Source organism: Camelus bactrianus, chromosome 16, assembly GCF_048773025.1.
Source record: "Camelus bactrianus isolate YW-2024 breed Bactrian camel chromosome 16, ASM4877302v1, whole genome shotgun sequence".
NCBI lineage: Eukaryota > Metazoa > Chordata > Mammalia > Artiodactyla > Camelidae > Camelus > Camelus bactrianus.
Window position 1 is genome coordinate 18,385,610 of NC_133554.1, and position 27,838 is coordinate 18,413,447.

General features: G+C 43.7%; 1 protein-coding gene across 5 annotated transcripts in view; it reads right to left on the reverse strand.

Annotated features, from left to right (window-relative positions):
* Positions 1-20,544, reverse strand: part of TOM1L1 (target of myb1 like 1 membrane trafficking protein) — a 50,316-nt gene extending 29,772 nt beyond the window's left edge. Inside the window, exons 1-7 of one of the 5 annotated variants that reach the window (XR_006723349.2) lie at positions 20,098-20,543; positions 17,725-17,809; positions 15,611-15,689; positions 8,212-8,361; positions 7,348-7,473; positions 6,391-6,492; positions 5,271-5,387 (exon numbers count right to left, since the gene is read on the reverse strand). Coding sequence is in view for 3 of the 5 variants with exons in the window: in XM_074342770.1 (XP_074198871.1) it covers positions 5,271-5,387; positions 6,391-6,492; positions 7,348-7,473; positions 8,212-8,361; positions 15,611-15,689; positions 17,725-17,809; positions 20,098-20,155 (717 nt within the window). In the remaining 2 variants the exon portion in view is untranslated. Of the gene's footprint in view, positions 1-5,270; positions 5,388-6,390; positions 6,493-7,347; positions 7,474-8,211; positions 8,362-13,626; positions 15,372-15,610; positions 15,690-17,724; positions 17,810-20,097 lie in introns of those variants that run through there. The other 4 variants (XR_006723350.2, XM_074342770.1, XM_010951101.3 and 1 more) reach the window with 4 other exon arrangements.
* Positions 20,545-27,838: the final 7,294 nt, after the last annotated feature.

Here is a 27,838-nt window from a genome sequence, read left to right on the forward strand (position 1 = left end):
CCAGGAAGGAGAGGGGCTGGAGATTGAGTTTTCACCAATGGCCAATGAATAAATCAAGCCTTTGTAATGGAATCTCTAGGAAACCCTAAACTCTAGGGTTCAGAGAGCTTGTGGGTGGGAACACATCCAGGTGCTGGGATGGTGGTGAACTCCAACTGCACAGGGACAGAAGCTCCTGTGCTGGGGACCCTTCCAGACCTCACGGCATGGACTTCTTCATTTGCTCATTTGTCTCCGTTATGATGAACTGGTTAATAGTAAGTAAAGTGTTCCCCTGGATTCTGTGAGCTACTCTAGCAAATTACTCAACCTGGGGAGGGGATGGTGGGAAACCCCTGATCAGGAGCCAAGATGGAACCGAAGTGTGGGTGATCAGGGGTCTCCACAAGGGTGAGGTCACCAGCCACTGCAGGCGCTGACCTTCAACACACCCTGAAAGGAGAGCAGGAACGAGGCCCTCTGTGCTCTGGGAAAACTGGCAGAACAGGCTTTCTGAGAGCTAGATATTTTCAGAAGATTTTATGAGCCCAAATTCTTGCATCTTCTCATATCCAGAAAGGCACTAAAATCATTAGCAGTGACACCTGCTCCTCATGACTATCAGCAGGCCTCTGCCTAAATGTGTGCCTGACTGCACGCACACCCTTCACTAAAATCACATATCTGCTGCCCCCCACTCCACCTCTTTGGAGCAGTTCCTCAGAGCTATCTGAGATGCTGTGTCCAGGGCTACCGTCCTCATTTTGCCCCAAATAACACTTAACTCACAACTCTCACATTGTGCATTTTTTCCAGTCGACACTGGGGACCCACTACCTGCGACTGGTGTCTGAAGCGGGGGCAATCTTGTGGGACTAAGCTCTTAACCCTGTGGGGTCTGTGCTATCCCTGGGTAGTCAGTGCCAGAATTGTTTAATGTGCAGGGGCACAACCTCAGAGCTGGTGTCAGAAGTGCTGGGAGCAGAGAAACAGTGTTCTTTTATGAAGTTAATTAGACTACAAGAGAAAGTTCAAATAGGTGTCAAAAGAATTTAAGAATAAATTAAAGTACTCCCCACACCAGGTCTCTATGAGTTACTGACACAAAGCACAGAAAGAAAAATAAAGCTACACGTTGAATAGGCTTAGAAACACGTTGACCGGATGCCAGAACCACTTAAACTGAACTGGCCGGGAGTAGCACTCTAACGCTGATTTACAGCCACAGTCTCTTTACCGTCCAGGGCAACACACAGCCTTAAGCTCTGGCATCAAAGCAGTAACCAACAAATTAGCATTATCCCTGAAAAATTCAATCAAACATCTGCCCCCAGAGACCCTGGCACAGAAAGGCATTTCAGTGTTGCTCCAGGACGGCAGGAAGGAAACTGGATTCCCATATTTAAATGGGATGTCTCAGTGCACGTTCTTCCTGAGGGACTGTTTACCACAGATGAATGAAGACATGAGAGAATAGTCATACCATTTCATTTCAGACCACGTGGAACTCGAAATACTGCTCTGCGCATTTTTTTTTCAGTTTGCTGTGCCCATATTTGAAAAATATTAACATTGCAAAATATAAAGTAAATTAAAAAAGGAAAGGAAACTTTGAACCTTATGTACCGAGCAAATGCCAGGTCTAGCAAACATAATGCTACTCCTAGATTACATGTTGATTTAAAAACAAAAAACTGAAAAAAAAAATAGTAAAACATAAAAACAAATTAATGTTTTATAGACCCTGGGAAAAAGAATTTTCAGCAAAGTACAAAATTTTAAAGCATGCCTTTCTTTCATTTTGTAACTTTACTGTGGAATAGCTCAGAATGTCACTTCTGTTTTAAATAACAGAATTGATAACTGAGCAAGGAAATGTAATTTGAATCATGAAATTCTTGCTTTAATAAAAATTCCCTCAACAGAAAAAAATACTCTTTTACTTTGCTACATATTCTTTTACTTTGATACATAGTTTAATATGCTTGCTAACATCATGAGTCGCAAAACTTGTAACTGCAAATGCCTTCAGTTGTGGATTTCTTACAGGGGTTACTACATAGGAGTTCTCATGAGTAATTTTCTTTTTAACCTCCTCATAAATAGGATGTGTAAGTGAAGAGTTAAATGCCATCTTAGCTCTTCACTTTATACATACAGAAACCAAGTCTAATGATAGCAAATGACTTACCCAAGGCCAAGGACCCTAAAAATCATTAGCAAAACGATTCAACATTCCTAAGAATACTCTAAAAATAATATACCTAAAGCCACTGATCCAAAATACTGACTTGTTTCTCAAGGCATATGACTGATACTCTATAGGATATTAATAGACACTTAGCAAATGGGGGTTCTTTGGTCAAAAAGTTTGTAAATGTTGGGTTAAACAAAGACTCTTAGAGCCTTTACTGTACGAATGGACTGCATGAACTGCTAAGAAGAGAAATACAGTAGGCAATCGCTTTTGGAAATTTATTGGACCACAGATGTCACATTATCTCTACATAGTACACAGCAGGAAACGCCGTCTTAACTTGTTTCCAAGAGTTACTTTGCTTCCCCCAGAATTTATCATCTCAATGTTCACCAGAGGAATCTTTCTAAAATTGCTCCTGGTTATGCAGTCCTTCAGTTTCAACCCTTTAAGGGCTCCCTTCTGCCATCTGGGTTAATTAAGCCTACTGAGGCACAAGGCATGTCAGGTCCTCAACAACCTTGATGCTCCCAAGCTGCGCTTTTAAACTCTCTGTGTATCTGAGAAATACCAGAAACTCAAGTTAACTGAGAGTGGGTAGGGGGTCGGTGAAGGGCTCCTTAAGGGGTGTATCTGACTCCCTAGTGGTCTCTGGAGGTAGGCTTCTACAGATATAGCCTGAGAAATGACCTGCTTTTTCTGAAAACCTTTTAAAAATGTAAAACCCATTCTGAATTCACAGACAGCACAAAAACAGACCAGCTGGCCACAGTACGCTGTGCCCCACTGGGTTAGAGGAAGGCACCGTCCAGGGCACTCCAGACTGCCCACAGTGAGTACGGCCACGGGACACGGGAGGAAACTGAAGGCTGCTGCATGACGAGAGCCGTGGAGGCCAGAAGAGGACACGTGAGGGGCAGCTCACTAGCAGCTGAGGTACGGCAGTGAGACCACCGGGCAAGACAGCCCCTGCTCGTGCCTCTCTCCCCACATGAGACCAGGGCTGAGACAAGAGCATCTGTTTCCAGGGGGGGAGCAACGCCTGGGACAGAGACACAGACATGCTTCCCACTGCTGGCAGCAGCCAGGAAAGACAGGAAGCATATAACTCAGAGGACCAGCTACCAATACACCGCCCCAGCATCAGCCTCTGCCAATCCTATGCAACCACGGTGTCTTCCCCTCAGCATGGGCAAGCCGGGTCACCGAGAATGCAGACCAGATGTCAGGGCATCTCACACAAAAATGAGCTCACGATCACCAACCTATCCTCTATTTGAGGAACGCAAATGAAAAAGGTGAGGAACAAAAGAACTAGCACCCAAGGAAGGAGAATCCATAGAGCAAGTGGAAAAGCACCTTCAAAAATAATTACTGTCCTTAGAAAGATAAAAGGGGAAAGCATGTCTATGAAATAACTATTACAAAAATCCAAATGCATTTTTAGAATAAAAAATTGCTGAAATAAAACATTCATTAGGAGGGCTGAAGAGAGAGCCTAATGTTCATGTTTCAGAGAAATAACACGGGAAATGGAGCAGCTTTGCTAGAACGACAGCATAAAAGAATGAAGAAATGAAAACTTAAAAAAGGTAAGAGATTAAAAAACATATAACTGGAAGTTTCATCACCTAAAAAATGTTCCACACAAAGAGAATAGAAGAAAGAAGAGTAGAAAAGAAGTATTTGCAGTAGGAGCTGAGAATTTCCCAGAACTAAAATACACATAAACTGACACGGCAAGAGGCCTTTCGAGTACAAGCAGGGTAAGCAAGGGGAATACACCATGCACACACGTGCACACATAGCCCTAGACACAGTACAGTGAACGTTCAGACATATTAAGGCAAAGAGAAATCACAAGCACAAGCAGAGAAACATTATAAAACAAAGATACAACAATCCACAATATCGTACTTCTCACTAGCACCACTGGGTGCAAGAACAGAAGAGCAGAATCTTCGAAGGACGTAAGGAAAAGAATTTTGCACCTAGAATTCCGTATCTGCCAAACTGCTAGCCCTTTAACATGGCAGCCAAAAGACATCTCTGGACATGTAAACACTCAAAGTTTACCCCTCGTAAAAATTTAAGGAGACAGCAGTAATATACAGGTAGTAATGTGGCAGTAATATGCAAGCAGTGACGTTAAAAAAGGACATTTTTACCACCTATTGTTTCCCAAATAGGCAATAATCAAGACAAATGTTATTTACTAACAATCTAAGAAGTTGAAGGAAAGACAACATCAACATGAGAAGTGGGGAGTGGGAATCAGAGAAAAGTAAAAATATGGTAAAGTTCTTAACTTGTTCGGGAAGAAAAAGATTTAGAAATTGACTTTTTTTCCTCTAAGTGCTTCTAAAATTAATGTGTTAAAGTGTGAGATAAAATTTAAAATTGAAATTAGAACAAACCATTGGAGGGAAAAAGGAAAGTGCATGCGATGGATGTACAGTTACGGAAAACGGTCCCCGAAGGGCCAATACTCCCGTCGTAACGAACTGCTCATGGTCCCTCACGAGCTCACACAGGTCCACTTGTTCCTCCACAGCCTCGGTACTACCTCCATCCAAACCCTCCCCCAAGCCCTTACCTTTACTCTTGCCCCTCCCCCTGATCCCACAGTATGATACATACGTTTCTACCATGGCATCTACGATACTTTCTTAAACTTGTTGTTTACAAAACCATCTTGCTCACTGGACCTAAGTTCCTTAAGGATTAGGACAGCTTCCTCATTTCCATATCCTTTACCACATCGCAGTTACTCATCATGTTTGTTGAATGGATGGATACAGAGGCAACTTTAACACATTTAAAATAGTGAGAGACACAGAGATTGAATATGGCTAAGGCTATACGTGATTAAATTACGTATTGCGGGGGGGGGGGGTAAATGCCATGTCTAAGTTCCCATCGCATCTCTGACAAAGTCAGCCTTGCATCTTCTTGTTAAGTTTAAGAGTCAACTAAAGTTGTAGGAGGATGGACTAGACAATGCTAAGGTGTCTGTCCTCCATCGCCAAGGCTCTAAGCTTAGAGAATAACGTTAGAGGCACTGTGACTGATTGTCCCTGAAATCATACTACACCTGCAGAAGCTCCATGTCTTCCCAGTTTTCAGACCCAGGAATATTCTCCATCAGTATGGCAGACATCACTCTCACATTCATTTTCACCATATCCAATTCGCTGTGCAGTTTTCCAATCTGCAGAGAGCAACACAATCACCAGTAAGTGTGACACCAAGAATGGCTAGCTAGTTTCCTCCTCCCAGGGGACATTCACTGGAGGAGAAAACATTTTGATAAAATTTAATATTTTCAATCTTATATCAACATAATTAAATTACACTGTAATTGTATACTGTACATTGTAATTACAAATGCACAACCTGTCACCTTCTAAAAGGTCTTGAAATCTCTTGTAATGAATTTTAAAATATGCTCTAGGAGAGTGAATGAAGGCGGAAAAGTCAGATTAGAACCAATACGGAGAAGGAAGAAGGTGACCATTATCAGGAACCTGGACAAAATGGCAAAGTTAGTCTGGGTTTCCTGGAAACCAGTAGGGGAGAAAAAAATGAGTGTTCTATAGTCCCATTGTGTTAGAAAAGGAAGAGTCAAGAGAGAAACACTTCTTTTTTTTCTCCTGGATTAAATTCTAAGAGGGACTATTCACATGGATTTTTTAATATAATACTGAATAATAATGATACAAAGTCTCAAATGATAGTTCCTTGTAGCAGGGCAGACATGAGCTTCACTCAATAATTGCTTATCTAAACCTCTGGTAAATAGATACATACAAAGAGGTAAATGTAATTCATCAGCCGACACAGTTAACGTTAGTAATAAGACTACCACTTCGTGAGCTCGCTGAGATGGCATATGGACAGTCCTAACAGGAGCAACAGGAATCAGACGGTTGCCACTAGATCCATTCCACAGACAAACCTCCACACAGCCGCTAAAGCTACTAGACAGCACTACCGTTAAAAGCTCAGGCTTCAGAATCAGACAGAAGCCATGGGATTAATTCCATTTACAACTGAACCATGATAACGTGCACATATCACTAAGTCTCAGTCCCCTCCTCTGTAAAATGAGGCTAGAATGGACATCTGCCTCGTCGCACTGTTATGAAGAATCAACAAACTATATTTAAAGTGCTCAGAACCTGGTCATCAGTAAACACAGTTGTCGCTGTTACCTGTTCTGGGACCAGTGTAACAGTGGAGCTCTTGGGAACCATAGAATAAAGAGCCGGTGCAGTAGGAACAGATGCTGACGGATTTGGTGAGATCTGAGCAGTCTATCAATATGAAATACAGGAATATTGTTATTTGAATTAATTTGATCACCCCGCCTCCCAAGCCCGGGTTTTCCATTTATATAACTCAATCACTAGGGAGAGTTAGCCCTCAGGACAAACCCTCCACCAAGATCAGGCTTTTGGGATACACCTGAATTGCTTTTTCTACCAAGGCGGGATTCACCAACCCACAGAAGGAAAGAACTACTGTTTCTGCATGATGGAAATTACAGGAAGTCACAAACTGAGCTGTAATCAGTCACTCAAAGTATTTTAAGTTCAAAACCTTGATTATCTGCAAACTTGAGAAACTCTTCCATGGGCACAGTATTATTAAATAAATTTATCAGATGACTACCTAACCTGCCTAGCACCAACCTTTCTTTTGAAAACTGCCCCTCCTCTGCTCTACCCAAGTGATTTCCATGTGGAGCCACCATGTTCTTCTATAACCTCAAATTTGTGCAGAAATGGAAAACTGACCCAGGTTGGTTCAATGGGTCCCTTCTCCAGGTTTTTGACCTTGGATTCTGAAAAAGCTAACGCTGTAACATGAAAATCTGGGAGCTATGTTGTCTACCATGTGGAAAAAGCTAGTCTGCAATGACAGAGAGGAATGAAGCTGATGATCAATGGGAAATGGACAAGTAGCAAGGCATCGGAAGGCCTGGTTCTCTGTGATTCCAAAGATCCAGCTAACAACCTTCTTGTGGCTTGGTGGGCTACCACGGTTTCCTTCTCATAAATGAATTTTTCAGCTTAGGCTAGGGGGAGCTAGGGTTGCCCCTTTCGATGAGAAAAGACCCATGTACTACGCTGTCTTACTCTACACAGGTCAAAAAAAATGCCTCGTACCTCTTCTCTGGCCGCTTCAGCCTCTGCATCTGATGGAGGAAACTGAACACCTTTCTTAAGAAGATCCAGGTACACTTCTTTCGCCTCACTTACATCCACGCCTCCTGGGAAGCCCTGCGACCAAGTCTGAATTCAAGAGATGGAACGTTCCAGAGTTAAAACAGCAGCAAAAAAAAAAAAAAAAAAAAAACACAATTCTTAAGCTTGTGACAGAAAATGAAAGATTGACAATTATGTACCTTAGAAAGAGAAACTACTTTTTTTTAACTGAGGTATATAGTTAATTTGAAAAACCTACTTTTGAATGCCATACACAAAACGCACACTTTTAGAGATCAGAGTAATATACAGTATTTTTAATCAGATTCCCATGCCTCTACAATTTAATGACACTCTGGAACAGGTACTGTTGATTGTTTTTACTATATTAAACCCAGAATTAATACATTCTAAAATACCATCAACTTTTTGCTAAATAACTCTGAAAATATCTAATCCAGAACACAGTTTCCCCCTGTTCCCTAAACATCATTAACTTTCCTACCTAACATGGATAAAACAAAAAATGAGAGCCAAGTTCGGACAAGACTATAAATTCTTCAGAAAAAGGCCACAATTGACACAACATTGTAAACTGACTATAATTCAATAAAAAAAAAAAAAAATCCCCCGCCCCCCAAAAAAGAAAAAGGCCACAATCCAATGCCAAGAAATTATTATTACATGGGAAATAACATAGTAAAAGATGCTTTGGGGTTCAATCCCAGGTTTGTTTGGAAAGGATCACTGAACCAACTGGGAGTTAGGTAGTTAAATCTCTAATCTTAGACGTTTACCATCCCACAAGGTATATAATAGACTTACCTTAATAAAATTCAAAATTCTATTCTGAATATCTACTGGCAAGGTGTATCTGGGATTCAGCAGCTTAACTAGACTATCTTTAACAAATTCCTTCTTCACAATCAGAGACTGGAAACTCGGACCACAGTTCTCCACGCACATGTCAATAAGCTAAGGAGAAAAATTAAGCATTTTATCTCTTTGGCAAAAACACCACCTACGTGTAAGGTAAAAATTGCTAAGCCACAATTTCCACCAGCATTCTAACTACTAAGCATGAGGTGGGAAGCCCCATGAAAAAGATGGCAGGACCCCCAGGCAGGGCCATTACCCTCCTGCCAGAACCATTAGGTTCCTTGGTCCAGAGGCATTATCTCACTTTTTAAACTCTGAAACGGCTAGCGGAATTTACCCCTAAGATTCTATTGGGTCCCTGAGCTAACTCCTGATTGGTCCATTTCTCTCACTCCGGATTGGTTCATTTCCCCTATTCCTGATTGGCCCATTTCCCTCATTCCTGATGGGTCCATTTCTACAAACCTTGTTCCTAATTAGTCACCTTTGTTGTACCTTATGTTGCAAAATATTGCAAAGTCTAGATTTATTTGCATATGATGTTGCAAAATGTTGCTAAGTGTAGCCTATAAAAGGCTGTGTAAACCTACAGACAGGGCCCAGAGCTTGGAGTGTTTACTCCTCTGGGCCTGCCAGCGTAATAAACCTGAGTTCTCCAACTCTCCAAGTGCTGCTTGGTCTCTCACCCAGGTTGCTGGCACAACTGAGCTGTAACACTGAGTTGTAACACGCTTTTCTGCAACAAGCATAATTTGGTATCTACGAAAATACATTCAAAACCTTAGGTTCTGGGAATGTGAGGAAGTATGAGGCGCAGTGTGACTGCTGAGCGGATATGCTGCAGGGGCGTCAGGACACACATGTACGAGAACCGATAACAATTCGAGGTAGCAAATGCCAAGGGCCAAATGGGAGGTGCAAACAAAGCACATGGACGATGGACAAGGTGACATCTGTCCTAGTGCTCCCAGGAAAGTCCTGCTGAATGCCTGCTGTCCTGGCTTTATTAATGGCAATATCTCCCCTCCTTCTCAAAAAAGTCCTTGTCTGAATGATAAATGACATGGTTACCCTAGCTACAGACCTTTGCAGGCAGATGTGACAATTAAGGGCCAGGTGGTCTCAGGACTTTTGGAAAAGGTGGGGGGGGAGGTCCTAAGCTGAGCTGTGAGAAATAGTAAGAAAAGTACAAATGAGGATAGAGCAATATTCTAGGCAGGGAAACGCTATTAAAAATACACATACAGGTGACAAGCGTCATGAGCTGCGAGGAGGAAAACAAGTCCTCCCATTTGTCCAGGTTCCTTTACATAGGCCAACTAGGGACAGCTGGGTGGATGAAGTCTGGAGGGGTTTCATCCCGACTGCAGAGAAATTCGCGTGGCCATATAAAGAATGTGGGCATTGTCCTGAAGGCACTGAGAAGTTACTGAAGGGCTCTTATTAGTTTGTCTCCATCACATCTCTGTCCTGAACTTGAGAGAAAGGTGAGTGTGTGCAAAGTACTCTGACAGGGTTTTCCAGCAGCACTCTACAAAGGGAACGGGAGGGCTACAGAACCGGCAATGGAGAGACCCAGTAGCGACCCACCAGGGCAGCCTGCACACAACGGCCTGAACAAGGATGATCTGGGTGCAAGGAAGGAAAGACATGAGAATTAGGAAGGGAGAACTTTCAACAACTGGGTGTTCGTTGAAAGAGGATGGCTAAAAATTAAGCGATTGTTATTCTGCACGAGATCGTTGGCACCCTGGATGGAAACTTGGAAGTGGATGGGGTAGTCTGACTGGTGTAAGGTCAAAAGGATGGGTTGAAATTTAGATATTTTGAGTTTCCAAGTACTATGAACTGAATGTTTGTGTCCCTCCCAGATTACATGCTGAAGTTCCCAATACCTAATGTGACGGTACTTGGAGGTGGGACCTTTGGGAGCAAATTAGGTCATGAGGGTATAGTTCTCGTTTATGTGATTAGTGCCCTTATAAAAAGGGGTAAGAGAGATGACCTCTCTTTCAGCCATGTGAGGATACATGAGAAAGTGGCCATCTACAAGCCAGAGGGTGGGCCCTCATCACACGATGGACCTGACAGCACCTTGATCCTGGACTTCATAACCTCCAGGACTGTGAAAAATAAATGCCTGTTGTTTAATATGGCATTTTTTGTTACAGCAGCCCAAGATGACAAAGACAAAAATGGATGGTGAGACATTCAAGTGGAGTTTTTTAGCTGAGAGCTGTGCATGCCCAGCTACAGCTCAGGAGAGAGTCAGGCCAAAAGGGAGGACTCGAGGCTGCCTCGGATGAGCAGAGAAGAGGAAGGGGCTAGAACAGTGGGCTCACCTGTTAGACCAGACGGGCACTCAAAGGCAACTGAAGAGCACCCAACAGAAACCGATGCACAAAATGAAAGAGAACGTAATTTGGCAAAGTCCCAAGAGGGCAGAGTTTCCAGGAGGATGGAGTGTCAAACAGTTAAGAAAATGGACTGAGAGAGTGGGGGTCATCAGTCACCTCGAATAAAAGATGTTCAATAAGTCAACATGAGAAGAAGTCAGGCGAGGAGAGAAGGAGTTGGTATTGAAGAACTTCATGCAGAAAGCAGATTTCTAAAGGTGATCTGAAAACAAAATTTAATCTCTAGTTCCCATGCTCACTACCACCTCGGGCTGGAAAGGTCACAAAAATCGTAACATGAGCAAGATAGACAGACTCATCTCTGCAGAAAAGAAGCCCTGAAAATTGACTCTACACCATGCTCCGTGTTGTGTCACTTTAATGACAATAGAAAAGAAGGTATGAAAGCTGTACTTTTTAGGGCAATGGTGCTAAGAAAACAACCGTAAAACACAGAAGTAGAGTACACGCAGCTTTGAGAAACACAAGGAGAACCTTTACAGCAAAGGGAAATAAAAAAAGAATCCAAAACATATTGAGATTAATCTATTTTAATGCAAGTTGTTTAGAGACAGACAAGTTGAAAAGCTGAGTAATACATGCCTTTCTTGCTTGACACATGATTATGACGAGCTTTTATTAGGTGAAATGCTGATGGGAAAAGTGCCTTTAGTTCAATGGGGATTTATAGAAATATTTCATTGGACCGGCTATGCAGTCTTAGGCAAGATACTTTGCCTCCAAGTCTCATTTTCCCTAATGATGAAATGAATGCTAAATATTCCACAAACCACTTTCTATGTTTGGAGGACCAAGATTTTATGATAATGGGCAACATTCCCAGGACGTTACCAACACAAAATCAAACATGAAATGCAGAGAATATTAACATCCGGAGATCACCAATCACGCCCTCTGTATTTTCCCACTGGAATCTAGAATGTCAGGACTAATTACTCCAACCCTATCACCACTGCCATTATGTCACCAGAACCTCCTTCCCACCCCAGCCCACTGAGCTAAGCAATAAAAACTTTTTGTGGCTGTGGGAGCCCATGACTGGTTTAACAAATTGTAACAGACCCCAGCCGCTTGTCTTCTTTAAGAAGAACAAATGTGCTTAGTAACTGCTTTGCAAGCAGGAGCCTGTGCATCCGCGCTCCGGTCTCCTTGCACTAAAAAGCAGAGACAAAGCCTTGCTTGCACAATTGAGGTTTTACATAGCACTCTGCTCTTTGCAAAGCAGCGACCCAGGCCCTCAGCTATAAACGCTGGGTGTGCCTGCTGGTAGATAGTATGTTATCCCCCAAAACAAGGAACTGGCTGGTCTGGAGCTTTGCTTTAACAAATCTGTAAGAATGTATCTTGTTCCCCTCTCCCTGTGACATCCCTGAAGATAAACAAAGCCTTTGCACTCATTGTGACTTCTACAATCTCCATCCCATCCTGTCTTTCCCTAAATTCCTGCATACCATCACGCAACTGTTAATGATTTTTCCTTTGATTATACACAATAAATGTGGGAGCATTTGAGAGGCTCCTGGAGTTGACTCCCTCTAGCTCTCTTTTGACTTTTTCCACAGAGTCTCGAGTAATGCATTCCGACTCGGTGGGGCTTCTGCCGGCCAGAACCCACAGGTGGCAAATTGGAGAAATTAAATACCTTGTTTCTACACATTTTGAAATTGGGCCTTGGTGTAATTTGTGTGTTTGCATACCCTGTTTTTGCAAACAGGACAACCTAGATACCATAATCCTGAGGCAGGGTAGACAACCTGGGAGCCAAGGAACTGAGAGATGAAAAGAGGATGCCAACATCAGGCTTCACAGATCTCCTTTAGCACCTGGCTGGGCAAGTCACTTGTCCTGACTAAGCCTCAGTGTCCTCATCTGCAAAATGGTCATCACGCCTTCCTCCAGAGACCTGCTGCACACCTTAAAGTGAAATATAATGTATGTGAAGAGCTGACCCGTAGCAGAACCTGAAGGAATGTAAGCACTGTGATCACCCATCATTCCATGGATAATGTCTCATCAGGAGAGGATGTACTGATTAGCTGATGTAAGTATTCCTTTCAGAAAGGCTTGGGGGAAAAAAAAAGAGCTATTTGGTAGTTTAATTTCTCACAGTAAATCACTACACCAAGCACAGCAGACTAGGCTTTGGGGCCACCCAGAGCTGAAGCCCTGGCCAAAGTAGGGGGTGAACTCATTTTATAGGTTCCTGCAGGAATAAACGCATCTCACACTAATTCTGAAGCCCCCATGGCTCATCACCTTGGGGGTGGCTCCTATTAATTAACTGAGTCCCAGGAACCTGTTCAACCACTTTCCTTTTCACAATAATAGTATCTTGCTGAGACTTATCACAATCGACTGATTCAAGAAAAGCCAGCCTCTGGCGAAGACAAAGCCTGTTAACAAAATGCTTTTAAAAACAAAACAAAACTGCTGGTTCTTGACAGATCTGCACCACCAACTGAGGTAGGAAATCACAGTGTAGTCAGATCCCATCAAAGACCTAATCAAAGCTAACAAGTCCGTGGAGAATCCAAAGGACAGATTATATAAACGACACTTATAATTGACCTTGACAGGCTCTCATCACCTCACAGTAATGAAACGGAAATGTAATATGTGAGGATTCATTCTTAAAGAGTTTATTGGTAAACATATAATTGCTTTTGACAGACACTGGATGATTCTTTCTGTGACTAATTTCCCTCAGAATTAAGTTTGGCTTAAGTTAATATGAAAGTCAGCTCTGAAGCCTTAAACACACCACTACAATGCAGTGAGTAGTCTTGCGGGGAGCTGACTGGGCCATTAAAGACACAACATGGGGAGATCTGCATGAAGCTATCAAGAGCCAAAGGCCAATTTAAAGAAAATCCAAGAAGCAGGCACCTTCTTGAACTGTGCCCCTAACTATGAAGGGCTAGTCGGACCCCAGCCTGTGACTCACCCTTATTCTGGCACAGGTTTTAGACTCTCTTGCTCTCACGTACTGCTGTGGAAATCACGAGGTGGAGCATGCAGTTATCTGAGGTGGACCAGGTAAAGGGAACAGGCAGCTAGCTGGGAGTGAGGCTCGAGAGGTCAGAATACTCAAAGGAAAGACTGGGAACCTAAGGGGAAAGGGAGGGCTGAGAAAGATGACACTCTGGAATAATCCAGCTTCCTTGGGGAAGATTCCTGGTTCATCCCCAGAAGGAAGGAACCACGATGAAGGAAGATATGGAGACAGGGATAAGAAGCAACCATGGAAACATCAGGTGGGCTAGCTACAAAAGAGAAAGAGACAAACCCATTATACAGAATGAACCACTCTAAGAAGGTGAAACACCACACGTGGAAATACAGAAAGTGGCATAAATTCATCTTCTGCCCTTAGGTTCCTCAGTCAATTTTCCATATCATCAGCAACCTTGAGATACCCTAGAGCCACTTCATTTTAGAGCACATCTATGTATCTTTCTACCCCAATTCTACAGTACATTCCATTCACCCTGAGTCTTCCTGCATACTAGGGGAGTGGGATAGGGGCTGAAAGACACTCAGTCATGAATCAGCCAACATCGGATACACCGATGTGCTAGTTCTGCACTCCGTACAAAGGAGTTGAAGACACAAATGAAATACAGTGGCCCATTCTTGCAAGGGGCCCAATTCATTCTGAAAAGCAAGGTGGTCCACAGCCAGGACATGGAATTTAGAGTCTGAGAACTGGGTTGAAATCTTGCCCATGCTACTTAAATCTTGGAGGAAAAAAAAAAATCACTTAATCTCACTAACTCTGTCTCTTCATCTGTGAAACGGAGTCAACAGGACAACTTCTTCACAGGGTTGCTGAGAGCATCAACCAGGTACCAGGCAAAGGTTTATTTCCGTCATCAACCCAGCATTCTGCTATGTCTGCTGAGTTGCCTCTCCCCCCTCTCTCTAGTTCCCTCCATTCTGTGAGCTCCCTGAGGAGGCTGCTTTGGTAAAGACAGGTGAGAGGTAGGAAAAAAAAGGCAGAAGGAAGGAAAGTCCCTTCTGAAGCTACATTCAGATCCCTACTTGAAGGGTTTCTGCAGTGACAGTTTCATTAAGACGGTTGAATTCATTTCTTCTCTTTCAACTACTGCCCAAGAAAACAAGATGTGGGAAGTTCTCCCCATGAGGGTGGAAACAGGGATCTGTGCTCACCTGTGCCCCACAGCTCTCTTCAACACTCCCGAACCCCCTAAGGGCAGTGCTGCAGGATGAGTGCCAGGACCCTGCATGGCCTGGGGCTGGGGTGAGGTCAGCAAAGGCACTCAGAAGAAGTTAGAAAGCCACACAGCTCACTCTCAGGCAGCAGGCAGGGCTTGCAAAGCACACTGAAGTAAAACGGGCAACTCACCAAGCAATGAAGAAATCACACGGCCAAGGTTGAGGGGGAAACAGGAACACATCAAATCAACGTCAACACCCAAATCAAGACAACAAGACACGCAGGGGAATTGTTTAAATCAACAGAGAACATTCTCCAAACTATACTAAGCAGTGGAACTTGGCTGCCAGCACCTCAGGATTCCACAGAGGTGCTCAAAGGAGGGAGAAAGTGGACGGAGAGGCGAGGCGCTTTTCAAGCGCCAACTCTCCCCATGTGTAACGCACACACAAACTTCTCAATCCACTCAGTACCTACAAGCTTTGCAATACCAGTTCTCATCTTCTGACCAGAAAAAAACTGATTTTCCAGGAATATGCGCTCTCCACAAAATTAAATGCTATTACAATCAATGAAACTCCCTGGATTCTGCAATTTTCAATGAACGAAGAGTTTTAATTCATACTGTAAATATCTTTTTGCTAACCTATTAATTATCTCAGAATATTTGTATCCTTTTTACCCAAAACTGGAAATGTGACCATAGCTTGGAAAATCCTAGAGTCTTAATTATTAATGTTAAAGTACTTACTGACAAGGTGAGTTGGATTTCTTTATGATTGTAGTTTTTGGAAATCCTTTTCTTCAAAGCTTTCACTGCATCTTTTGGCCTACAGCAAGAAATACAGTAAAATCATCAATGTAGGCACTGCTCAAAGTAAGCAGTCTCTGAAAAGCAATATACAGTGTGCATATGCAATATGCAAGCCTTGGTCCCGCCTGCTGTGTGACCCTGGGCAGATCACTTACCTTTTCACACCCGTTTCCTCATACATCCAGGCAGACAATACCATCTACCGCCTTGTGAGAATCAAATAAAATATTTATACGACTATTACCCACAAAGCACTACACGCGGAATGTACTCATACCCAGAGTCCTCCATCAATGCACAGAACCAGTTTGCAGGAAATGTAATTTCAAAACATATTACTATTTTGATTACCAGTATTTCCTAAGCATCCTGTAGGCAGTGGGACATAGGAGGTGCTAGGACTAACTAGGTCAGCTTCTGATAGGCTACAATTTTATGTTACAAAAGGAAGAACTGTGTGTAAGTAGAGGGTCCGAATTTACTCTGAGAGGTTCAAAAGGTACAGACTTCCAGTTATACGTAAGTAATGGGTAAGTAATACGTAAGTACAACACAATGACTACAGTTAATACCCCCTGAATGGTGTATTTCAAAGTTCTTAAGAGAGTAGATCCTAAAAGTTTCCATCAGAAGGCAAAAAAAAAAATTATTGTAATTGTATGAGGTGATAGATTGTAACTAAACTTACTGTGAAAGTTGTTTCCCAGTACAGGTAAGTTAAGTCATTACGCTATACACTTTAAATTTATACAGTGCTGTTTGCCAATTATATCTCACAACTTAAAAAACAAAACAAATCCTGTTTACATATTACCTTCCAATTTTGTTTATGTTTGCATGAGCAGAATTTCTATTATATGATAATGTAACTACATGATATTACATATACCAACATAGAACTGTAAATATTATAAAATCTATATATATAGATATAGATAATGATATATAGATGTATATAGAGATATATTTCTTAAAAATCCTATATAAAATCTAGGATTAAACCCTTGGAAAAGTTTAAAGAAATAAAGACACTGTTTTAAAAGAAAAAAAATTTATGCTGATTGTAAATTTGCATTTTGTATTAGCAATGAAGAAATTCGTATTGCCAGTGAAGAAAAGGTTCAGAGGAACCAAATACAGTAAATAAGATTATAGGGAAAACACCATAAATGTTTTATATTACTAACCATAAGCACTTTCCATTGATATAGTCAATAATTAACTGGAATGTTTTCTCCATCAACAAAAACTAAGACAATCTCTTTTGCTGTTCATTATTACTTTAATATGCACAGGAAAATTCAGAGAATTGTATTCCTTATAATGACTTTGTAATTTAGACTAAGTCTGAAAATAGTTGGCCTTCTTAACAATTTTGTTTTTTAAACTTCAATTCTCTAAAGTTTAAAAAGTGTAACAAAAGATAGAACAGCTTTTAAGAGCTTAGCATGAACATGAGTGAGTTGGCATTTGGAAGGAAAAAAAAAATGTCTTGTGACAAGCAGAGTAAAAAGCTGCTACATTACTTCCTGACTGATAATGAAAACAGCCCAGAGATAGGTCACCATCAGGAGTCCACTAGCTTCTTGAAAATATTTTTCAGTTACAGTTACATGAAATACTGGCAATCAGCGGAGGGGGAATTCCTAAAGAACAAACAATCTCTCTCTCTCTCTCAAGAACAAGGAATTTGAACCTCACAGAGATAAAACTTGAAACCATTAAGGAAAACGCAAAGAGGAGAAAAATGATAATGGGTTCTCAGATATTCCACATGCTGAAACAAGCAGCTGTCCTAGTATTTCAACCTGACATGTCTTCAAAAGGCAGTGGTCGCTTAAAGGGTGATGGAAACACTCAACGAGAAAGCCAAAGACTGCAGGACAAAATGTACTGTTAGTTCTGATGTTTCTTTTTGTTTTTTCTTAACTTTTTTTATTGAGTAAGAGTCATTTTGCAATGTTGTGTCAAATTCCAGTGTAGAGCACAATTTTTCAGTTATATGATGTTTCTTATCAGAGGCAAATGCATGAACCACATACTGTACTCACCCATCCTGGGTAGTGTTAATTATGTCACAGATGTGCATGAACTGGCCCCAGTCTTCAGTCTGAGCTCCAGCAAATGTAGCCTTTTCTGCAAAGAAAAAGCTGTTATGTTGAGCCGATGCTACAACTGAATAAAAAATGTCTGGTTTTCCTCAAATAATCTGCCTGGAGTTGCAAGTACCATTAAGTTTATATTACCAAAGGGCAAAGAGATTTTTTTTTTCTCTGAGCTATTCCCAGTAATTCAGGAATCAGTCAAAACTCAAGTTCAGAGTGCTGCTGTTTCAACAGTAATGAGTGACCTATTAATAAAGACTGCAGGCCAGCTCAGCTAAATCTCCATCTGCCTGCCTGTCTTTCAGAGAAGGACAGCCACCTATAAGGTGAAGTGCACAGTGCTAAGTCTTTCATCTTATGCAATTTCATTTAATCCACTATTATACACGAAGAAATAAAAGTTCAGAGAAGTTAAGGAAATAACCCAAGGCTACACAGCCAGTACAAGGTAGAACCAGCATTCAAACCTAGGTTGTCTGATACGAGATTTTTTTTTTTTTTTTTTTTTTTTTTGCTTTTTAAAAATCTTTTTATTCCATCCTTGGGGAGGTGGTGTTGAGAAATAAAATGGAACTACTGAAACTGTCTATGTCCTTTAGCCGTAGAGCAAGGTCACTCCCAGCACCTGCACTAACCAGAGCTACACCAGGCAGACCTAAAGTCCCTGTACCTGGAACCCCACCAGTAAACAATCAGATATCATTTCCTTCTCCACATCCTCCTTAAGAATATGAAATGACACCTGGAAAGGATAATAGGACACTCAACCTGAATGACCTTTCCTACAACAAAGGAGAATATCCCTCAGCACGAAAACACAAGGTCCTAGAGGGAATGAAGAGAAAATGTAAAAGGATAAAGAAGAGGATAAAGGATTGGTTGGGGAAACCCCAGACCTTAGCCTGCTTCCCATCTAGAAGAAGCACTTTTTTTGAACTTGGCATTCAATGTGCAAAGCTTACCAACCTTGTGTTGTTCAGGCACGTACCATTGTTCTTCCTGCCAAATTCCTTGCTCCCCGTTTCCTGCTCTTCCTCCCACCTTTCCATTTTCCTAGAAAACTCCTATTCACCCTTCAAAAGCCATGGCAGAATTAAGTTCTCCCTTTTCCATACGTTTTAAATGTTTTACATTTCTCTATTGCAAAGGTACTGTACTACAGATACTACAAAACTGTGTGTGTCTTTCCTACAAGACTGTGAATTCCCTGATGGTTGAGACCAGGTCTTGCCTCATCCAGGTCCAGATAGATAGCTGGCAGTATCAGTAAATGCTTACAGCATTAAGGAATAAATCAGCCTATGAAGATGCAGTCTGCATCCATTTCTGTTCAGGGTTCACTTTGGTACCCAAAGGGATTCAGCCAGCAACAGGTACTGGGAAGGCATTTCCTCTTGCATGATAGCTACACCCACCATCCTATAAAGGTGTGGGAACTCAGCTTCAGGTTGGGTGCTGTGTTACTGTCACACAGCAGTTAATGAAGCCGTAGGCAAAACTGTCCAAATCTGAGCCTCCTTATTATAACTTCCAGGTTCTCAGGATTTCCCAACCCCACTAAGTTCCACATGACCATGCTTTGCCTGGCATCTACACGCACTGGCGCCACACCTGGTTCCCAAGGGAGGCACAGGGAGAAGAGGGAGAAGGGGGCCGGTGTTGGTGAGAGTCCAGGCCCTGGCTCCCGCTTCCGCGTACGTGGATGAGAGCGCAGCCTGGAGGGAAGGGAGTCACAGGCAGGCACCTGCGTGGCCCCTAGTGGCCTGGAGGGGCTTCTTGTGACCCCCACACCCCCGAGCGCGCCAGGCTCCCCCTTCCTCCACTCCAGGGCTGAGCATGTTCATTCTCAACGTTTACCCCGAAAAAGTAACTTAGGTTGTACGGGCCTGGAGCTAGAGAGAACTGATTTGACGAGACCTGTCACAGCGAGGTCATCGCACTTATCCTCCAGGAACCTTCTCCCTGTAAGCGGCCACGACAACCCTGGGCCCTCTGGGGGACGCACTTTCTGAAGAGCTTGCCGCTGCCCAGAAGTTGACGCGCTCCCGTAGAGGCCCACCCACGCCGCACCTGTCTCCTGCGGGCCCACCTGTTCCCTCCCCCTGCTCCCCTCTCCCTCCCTCCCAGGCACCGGAAGGAGGGAGTGAGGAGGCGGGGTTCTAGGGGCATCGGCGGTGGACAGGTACCTCCAGGGGCCGCGCGGCGCGCCGGGCGCTGGGAAAGTTGCGGGGGCGGGCGGTGGGGGAGGATTTCCTCCAACTTGGACCCACGCGGTCCTCCGCGCCCGAGAAGGGAGTCAGCGGGAAAGGGACCCCTTACCTATGAGGTGGCCCACGGCGGTCGCGTACGGGTCCCGGTGACTCTTCCCGAACGCCATGGTAGCTCAGGGAACCAGCCGAGCCTCCGCCTCCGCCGTCGCCGCTCCCGACTCCACCCGCCTGGGCCCTGGCTCCTCCCTCACGGCCGCGTTTCCCCCCGCCGCTGCGGGGCGCTGGGCTCCGGGCGGGGTCCGGGGAGAGGGGAGCCAGGGGGCGGGGTCCCGGGGGCGGGGTCCCGGGGGCGCGGAGACACCAGGTGGGAACCCACGTGGCGTGGGCTCCGGAGAGGGGGGCGGAGTCCCACAGGGTGGGGCCCTGGGTGAGGTCCAGGGGGACGCGTGCCCCCGGGGGTCCCGCCAGGCGGCCCTGGGACCACAGCCTGGAGCCCAGCGACCCGGGCGCGGGTGCTGCAGCTCCCTGGGTTCTTCTCTGCGCCTCCTGCTGCCCTTTGTGGAGAAGGAAATCTGAGGTTAAACGCCTGTCTCAGGTTACTGTGAGCATTGCCCACGTGAACCGCTTAGGTCAGTGCCTGGTACCCACGAAATAAATAACCACTGAGTGAATCCAGTAGCTAGAAATACTTACCCCACCCCCACTTATTTCCCCGCCCCAGAGATCCAGGAGGGGAGTTGTGTCCCTTGCCCTTTAAAGCCGCAGGTGATGGGCAGGAGGAGAGCCTGGCTTTGACCTTAGGGGCCTCGCAGTAGCTGGTGTCCTTTGTCTCACCCCTATTTCCTGAGGGACCACAGGGCTTGGCCGAGCGAGCTCTCCGTTCCTCCTGGGAGCTGTGCCTTCCAGCTAAACTGAGAAGGGGAGAGGGGCTTTCCTTCTGCTCCAGCAGGGAGTGTTTGGCCTTGCCCGCTTCGGAATGTAAATCCGAGCTGGAGCAGTTCAACCTCTTTCCAGCCGCCCTTTCTGAAGAGGAATGTATTTCCTTTTCTTGTGTTATCTGATTAACTAACGTCTCATTAGCATTAGTAATTATATCCCTGGATACCGGAGCTTGTGGAGGAGTGGGATGTCTCCCAGGTGATGGCACTTAGCATAAGAGCCTCCCTGTGCCTCCAGATCTTGCTTCCTGTGGTCAACTTGGGCCTGTTAGAGCAGGCAGGTAGCTAGATATGAGCAGAGAAAGGGGGACATGGGCAAATGGCAGAAAACCATACATCTTGTGAACAGCAGGGGTCCTGGGACAGACCAAGAAAAACAGGATCCTCTAGACTGTCAAAAAACTGTATCTTCTGGGTTGATAAGTGTCCTGAAGGCAGAAGGGTGGGACAGGACAGGAATTCCCACTATCCAAATGTAACTTTTCGATCATTATGACCTCCTTCCAAATATAACCTTTTGCTTATGATACCCCCATCTGAATGTAACCTTTTGTTCATTATGACCTCATCCAACTTCCCGATCAAGACTAAATAAGGATGAAAAGTTCCTCCTTCCCTCCTGGGAAGGTGGAGCTGAGAGGAAGTTCAGGTAAAATGACCCCAACCCCCCCCCCACCAATGAATATTCTGTCCATTTATTTTAACACTCACGTAAGGATCCTGCCAAGGAAACTCGGGGCAGCCACCCATCTGGGTCTGCCCGCTCTTTCCTTGAGAGCCTACTACCTATTCCTTAATAAATCCTTGCTTTGCTTTCATAACCTCCGCTTCTTGTCTCTGAATTCTTTCTGCGACAAGACAAGAACCTCTCACCCTCAATAGGCCCAGTCCTACAAACCATTCTTTGTCCCTAGAAACGGTGACAAGAGATGAAAGGGGACAAGGTTGATGTGTGTCCTTAATCATAGTTTTGAAAATAGAAGTCAAAACCAATTGCAGTATGCTGCCAAGGGGCTTTTTTTTTTTTTTTTCTCTTTTGCTCTATTTCTGTTATTTCGAATTTTTCTTGACCTATGTGAACTAATACCTGGAATTCAGAAATCTAGATTGAAACATTTTTTGTTGTAATAATATTTCTCCCACCTGTAACTAATATTCTCCAACCAGGCTTACCCAGGATGCCACTTCAGATGGTGCCATTTATCAACTTCCTTAGTCATCACCACAGCCTCTGCTGACACTGTTGGAAACCTCTTGTGACATCACCAACCTAATCTCCATTTCATTATAGGCTCTAGTAAAATATCGCACTCTCTGGACCCCACAATCAAACAACCTTAAAGAGAAAGTCAGCTTTAGCTTAGGCTGCTGTTGGTGTCAGTGGCCTTCCACCAGGGAATGAGAATTAGGAAGAAACCAGCCATCCAGATAGAATTTTAACATAACTCTGCTACTTCTTATGTGAGAGCTTTCATTTTTTATTTTCTTGTGTTACAGGATTGAGGCACTGAGAACAGGAGGAATGCACAGGGTGCGTGTGCAGGACGTTATGGCTGGGTAATCGGAACCAGGCTGAAAAAAAATACCTGTGTGGCCGCGAGGGTGTTGTGGTGGGTGCAGCCTCCTCTCTCTGTGTTCCTCTGCTTTCTCCATGATCCCCCTGCTCTCCAGGGGTGAAAATCAACCCAGTAAATGTTAGTATGGTTTGGGAGTAGGTTAGAATTCAGTTTTGTAAGGGTCAGAATAGGGGCAGAATCCCATAAAAAAAAAAAGAAAAGAAAAAAGAAAAGAAGGAAGGAAGGAAAGGAAAGAAAGAAAGGAAGAAAGAAAGAAGAAAGGAAGAAAGAAAGAAAGAAAGAGTAAAATTTCTGGGTACCAGGAGCAAAATCTCACAATTTCAATTCTAGGAACACTCACTAAGCTTGCTTATTTATTTATTTATTTATTTATTAATTTATTTATTTATTTATACATAAGTCATAGTGCTAGGTAGAAGCAAAGAAAATAATCTTTATTTTAAATACACTTGAGTGCCTGGAACTGGAAATCTATCTTAATGTGAGCTTCCTACATCTGGAGGCAGGTAGAATGCACCTCATTTTTACAAATATGTAATCTGAGATTAAGAAAAATAAAGCTAATAAATAGCTTGGTGAGAGTTTGAATCATAGCTGCCCAATTCCAAAGCCTGTATTTTTGCCACTAGGTGAATCTGCTCATTGAGCACGATGTCTCCTCGTTTTTTGTTTGTTTGTTTGTTTGTTTTTTTCCAAAGCATCTGTTTGGTTCAAAGGGAGGCTTCCTGAAGAAGATAGGAATGGGGGCCTTCACGTGCTTTGCTGGCACAGGGCCCGCTGTTCCTCCTATGACTGTTCAGCATTGCTAATACTTCCCGTACTAGAGCTGAGTGCTAGGTATGCTGTGAAACATCACATGCATCCTCTCGTGGAATCTTGTAATCACTCTATGAAACCAGTGCTGTTATATTACCCTGTTTTACAAATGAGAAAAGCCAAAGCAAATAATTTGTCACACAGTCACCTTGCTGGTGAAGGACAGATTCCAGAAGCTGTGACTGCAACCTACATGCTCTCATGGGTAGGGACCTAGATGGTGGGTGGTACTCTTTACTAGTTCACGCTTTTTAAAAAGTGGGTTCTAGGGGATGGTACCTAGAGAATGAAGTGAATGAACGTGGCAAATACGCATCTGGAAACAAAGTTGCCCAATCATCAGGCTTGATGCAGCTAAGAGTCTTTTTCACTTTCTCATTTGATTCTGTTCTTACCACTAAATTTGTTAGATTGTCAGATCTGGACATAGCTATAGAAATCCCATAATCTCTATCCTCATTATCAGTGATGAGAAAATTGACAACCAGAGAAGGGAGATGACTGGCCCAAGGCTGTGCAGCCCCAGCTAGGAGAATGCACACAATAGCTTAACCCTGAGTCCCAAATTCTTCCCACTACAGTCACCTCTCCTCTATTTTAATATTTTAAACTGTTCTCCCAGCCCTCCCCCTAGTATTTTCTCAAGCCCTCTCTTTAGCCTTCTCCGTTTCCAATAGGTCCAGTTCCAAACACCTCCTCCTCTCTCTTCCCTAGCTGTCCTACTGTAGAAACGAATTTCCATGGTGATTTGATCATCACATCTAACAGCCACTTCTCAGCTTCATCCTCCTTGTCCTCTCTGTACTACATGATGCCATCCCGTCAGCTATCCTTCTCCCTCCCTCCCCTGGCCCCGCCACCTTTCCGGGCACTTCCCTATCCTGCGTTCCTTTTTCTGGCTGCTACTTTTCATGATCCCCACTCCTCAGTCTTCTTCCCTACCTGCTACACTTCAGTGAGCCTCCCCACAGGAGTCTGCCTTTTCCTCTTTCTCCATTTCCCTCGGGGTGCCTTCTTGTCCCTTCTCTATGAAGCCTTTTCTGACCACTCCCAAGAGAACTGAGTCCTCCTTTCCTGTCCTGTGTACAGATTTCTGTCTTAGAGCTCACAACACTCTATACTGCTTCCCGGTTTAGAAATATGTGCCCCCCACCTCTGCCCTCCACAGAAGCTCCTCATGGGAAGAGGATCCTGTTTGTTGGACTCCGTATCCAGGCACTTAACAGGCCCTTAAGGAAGGTTTATTGAATGCATGAATGGCTCTTTAAAATCTTGAGCTGCTCTATCCTTCCTGAGATCCAGTCTTTAATTCCCTCCTGGATGCCTTGATGGACTCTGACCACGATATAACTGAAACTATACTCACCCCCTTCCTCCATCATTTCAGTATGCTACTTGACTTCCTGCTGTGATGGAAGCAGTTATCAGTGTACCAGAATCACCTGGGCCACTGTAAAATGTACAGATGCCTGGGTCCCACCCACAGAGATTGCGTTTTTAACGAACCTGGAATACAGCAAAGGCATCAAAATTGTTTAAAGGTCCCAGATTAGGCAATGATACTGTGAATGAAAAATACTGCGAACCATATCAGTAAACAAAAGATGCTGAAGCCATCAGGTCATCAGTGGCTGTCACTGACCCCCATTGAAGACAAGCCTGCAGCCCGGCCTCTGCAGCCACCCACAGAGGTGCACCCTGAGGGGACTCAGAATAAAGAAGGACAGGATACCGGACCTAGATAGCTAGGTACTTGTCAAAGGAATGAATTCAATGAGCCCAAACGTTTGCTCCCTCTCATACATAGAAGGGTGCTAAATTCTTTAATGAGAGATTCCTGGTTTTCTTCACTTAACAAGTGATCTTTTAATGTTCCGACTACCTGGTCTTTGTTGTAAAACTCCTATATATCCTGAGTCCTCCCCTACCTCTTCTGAACAGTCCTGCAGAGCAATCTGGGAGGCTGTCATCTTGGGCTTGAAGGGGTTTGAGTCCTCAGCAATGTCTGCCGAATAAAATGTAATTCTCAACTTTTAGGCTGTGCATTTATTTCAGTCAACTGTTTCATAATTTCCCAAATGAAAAATCTTAAAGTTCTCCCTGACTCTTTCCTTTTAATCAGTTCCAGATCCCCTTGTGTTCTTTGTTTGTCTCTTTACCTTTTTTCTTTTTTTCTCTATGAACACTGCTCAGTCTAGCAGTTCTTAAATGTTATAAGCCTCAATACTCTTTAGGGATGAAATTGGACTGAAACTTGTGTTCTCTCAAATGTAACCAAGTCCCTGTGGATATAAAGACATATTAGTATTAATTATCTTTAAAAATGAGTTTTACACAATAATTCTTGCCCATTAATTTTGAAAACCATGTGTACAAAAATATATGTTGACCTTATTTCCCCAGTTTTTTAACGTACTAGATTCTGGCAACTCGCAGTTCTGGAAATTAACTTCAAAGCTCAGCCTTTTCTCTCTTCTTTCTCTTTCGTCTGAACTCAGAGACCCAAGATGAGAGGGGACAGGCACAGGAGAGTGATGGAAACAAACCCTGGTTGACTTCCTACTGTGCCAGCCTCTCTACAAAATGCTTTGGTATCTCTCATAATAACAATAATGATAATGACAATAATAATCTTATAAACTAAGAGTCATTATTCCCATTTTACTAAATGACTTGCCTAAAGTCACTCAGAATCAGGAGATGAATTTGGGTTTGTCTCGTTCCAGAGCTCCAGCCCTTTCCATTTCATCACCCTGCACGTGGGGCCAGGATCCTTTCATTGGTCCCAGGGAGTACCTGTGAAACCCAGCAAGACCCCACGGAGCCTTCCCAGATACAAAAGCCTCTCTGTGTCCCTCGTTTCTTGTTTTTAGAAAATGCTTTAGTCTCCTAGGTCTTCCTTGAGTTCAAAAGAGCAGGCACAAGAAGTGAGCAACTAGAGAAGTGAGGGAGTGCAGAAACAAAGGAGAAGCAGTCAATCAAGAGAAGTAATGATAGCTTAAACAACAGCTCAGCAATATAACAGAGCCCTAGTTCTGTTAGAGCAGGCAGATAGCTAGATATGAGCAGAGAAAGGGGGACACAGACCAAATGGCAGGAATTAGGCAGAAACGAGGGGCACAGGCCAAATGCAGGAAACCACACATCATGTAAGCAGCAGGGATCCTTAGGCAGAGAAAGAAAAGCAGGAACCTTGGGGCTGATAAGGGATCATGCCTTTTGGGATGACAAGTGGCCTGGAGAAGAACAAAGAATGGCGGGAAAAGGCAGGAATCTCCAGTGTCCGAATGTAATCTTTTGCTCATTATGCCCTCATTTCAATAAAATTAGCCTGGCAGATCAGAAGTACCCATCATGCACCAATGCCATGACACTTCCAATCCAGACTAAATAAGGACAAAAATCCCTCCTCCCCTTGGGAAGGTGGAGTTGGGATGATAATCAGGGAGTATGACCCCAAACCCTTCCCTCCCCAGTGAATATTCCGCCCATTCATTTTTACACCCTATGTACTAACTTGCCAAAGAAACTCAGGGCAGCTGCTCACCTGAGCCTGCCCGCTCTCCCCTGAGAGTGTACTATCCATCCTTTAATAAGTCCTCACTTTACCTTTTTTAACCTCTAAGTCTTGTCTATGAATTCTTTCTGGGACGGGACAAGAACCTGGAACACCGGTTGCATCTATCGGCAACAATTCCTTCTTGTGAATGAAAAATACTGCAAGCTGTATCAGTAGACAAAGAACGCTGAAGCCATCAAGTCATCAGTGGCTGCTGCCACCCCCCAGTGAAGACAAGCCTGCAGCCCAGCCTCTGCAGCCACTCACAATGGTGCACTCTGAGGGGATTCACAAGAAGAAAGGACAGGATACTGGCCCTAGATAGCTAGGTGTTCATCAAAGGAATGAATTCAATGAGCCCAAATATTTGCTCCCTCCCATAACATAGAAAAGCACTAAATTCTTTAACTTCAGATGACTGGCTTTCTTTAGTTAATAAGTAATCTTTTAATGTTCCAACTACCTGGTCTTTGTTGTAAAGCTCCTATATATCCTGGCTCCTCCCCTACCTCTTTGGAGCAGTCCCTCAGAGCGGTCTGAGAGGCTGTCATCTTGGGCTTGAGTCTTCAGAAATGTCCACCGAGTAAAACATAACTCTCAACTTTTAGGTTGTGCATTTATTTCAGTCAACATCCTCAAAGGACATACACAACAATCTGACCCATATCTTTAAGCTGTTCTGCAGAAACTAAATCCCATGCCCATCCCACCTCTATCTCACTCAGATAGAGAAAGCTGACCACAAGCATGTAGACCCCAGAATGATTGGAACCAGAAGGTCGATGATTAAGATTCCTAAAACATCACCCTGTTACCCCACCACCACAGCTGATCATGCATCCTCATCCCCAAATGTTGCCTTTAAAAGCCCTTCCCTGAAAGCCATGGAGGAGTTCAGGTCTTTTGAGCATGAACTGCCCATTCTCCTTGCTTAGGGCCCTGCAATAAACACCATTCTTT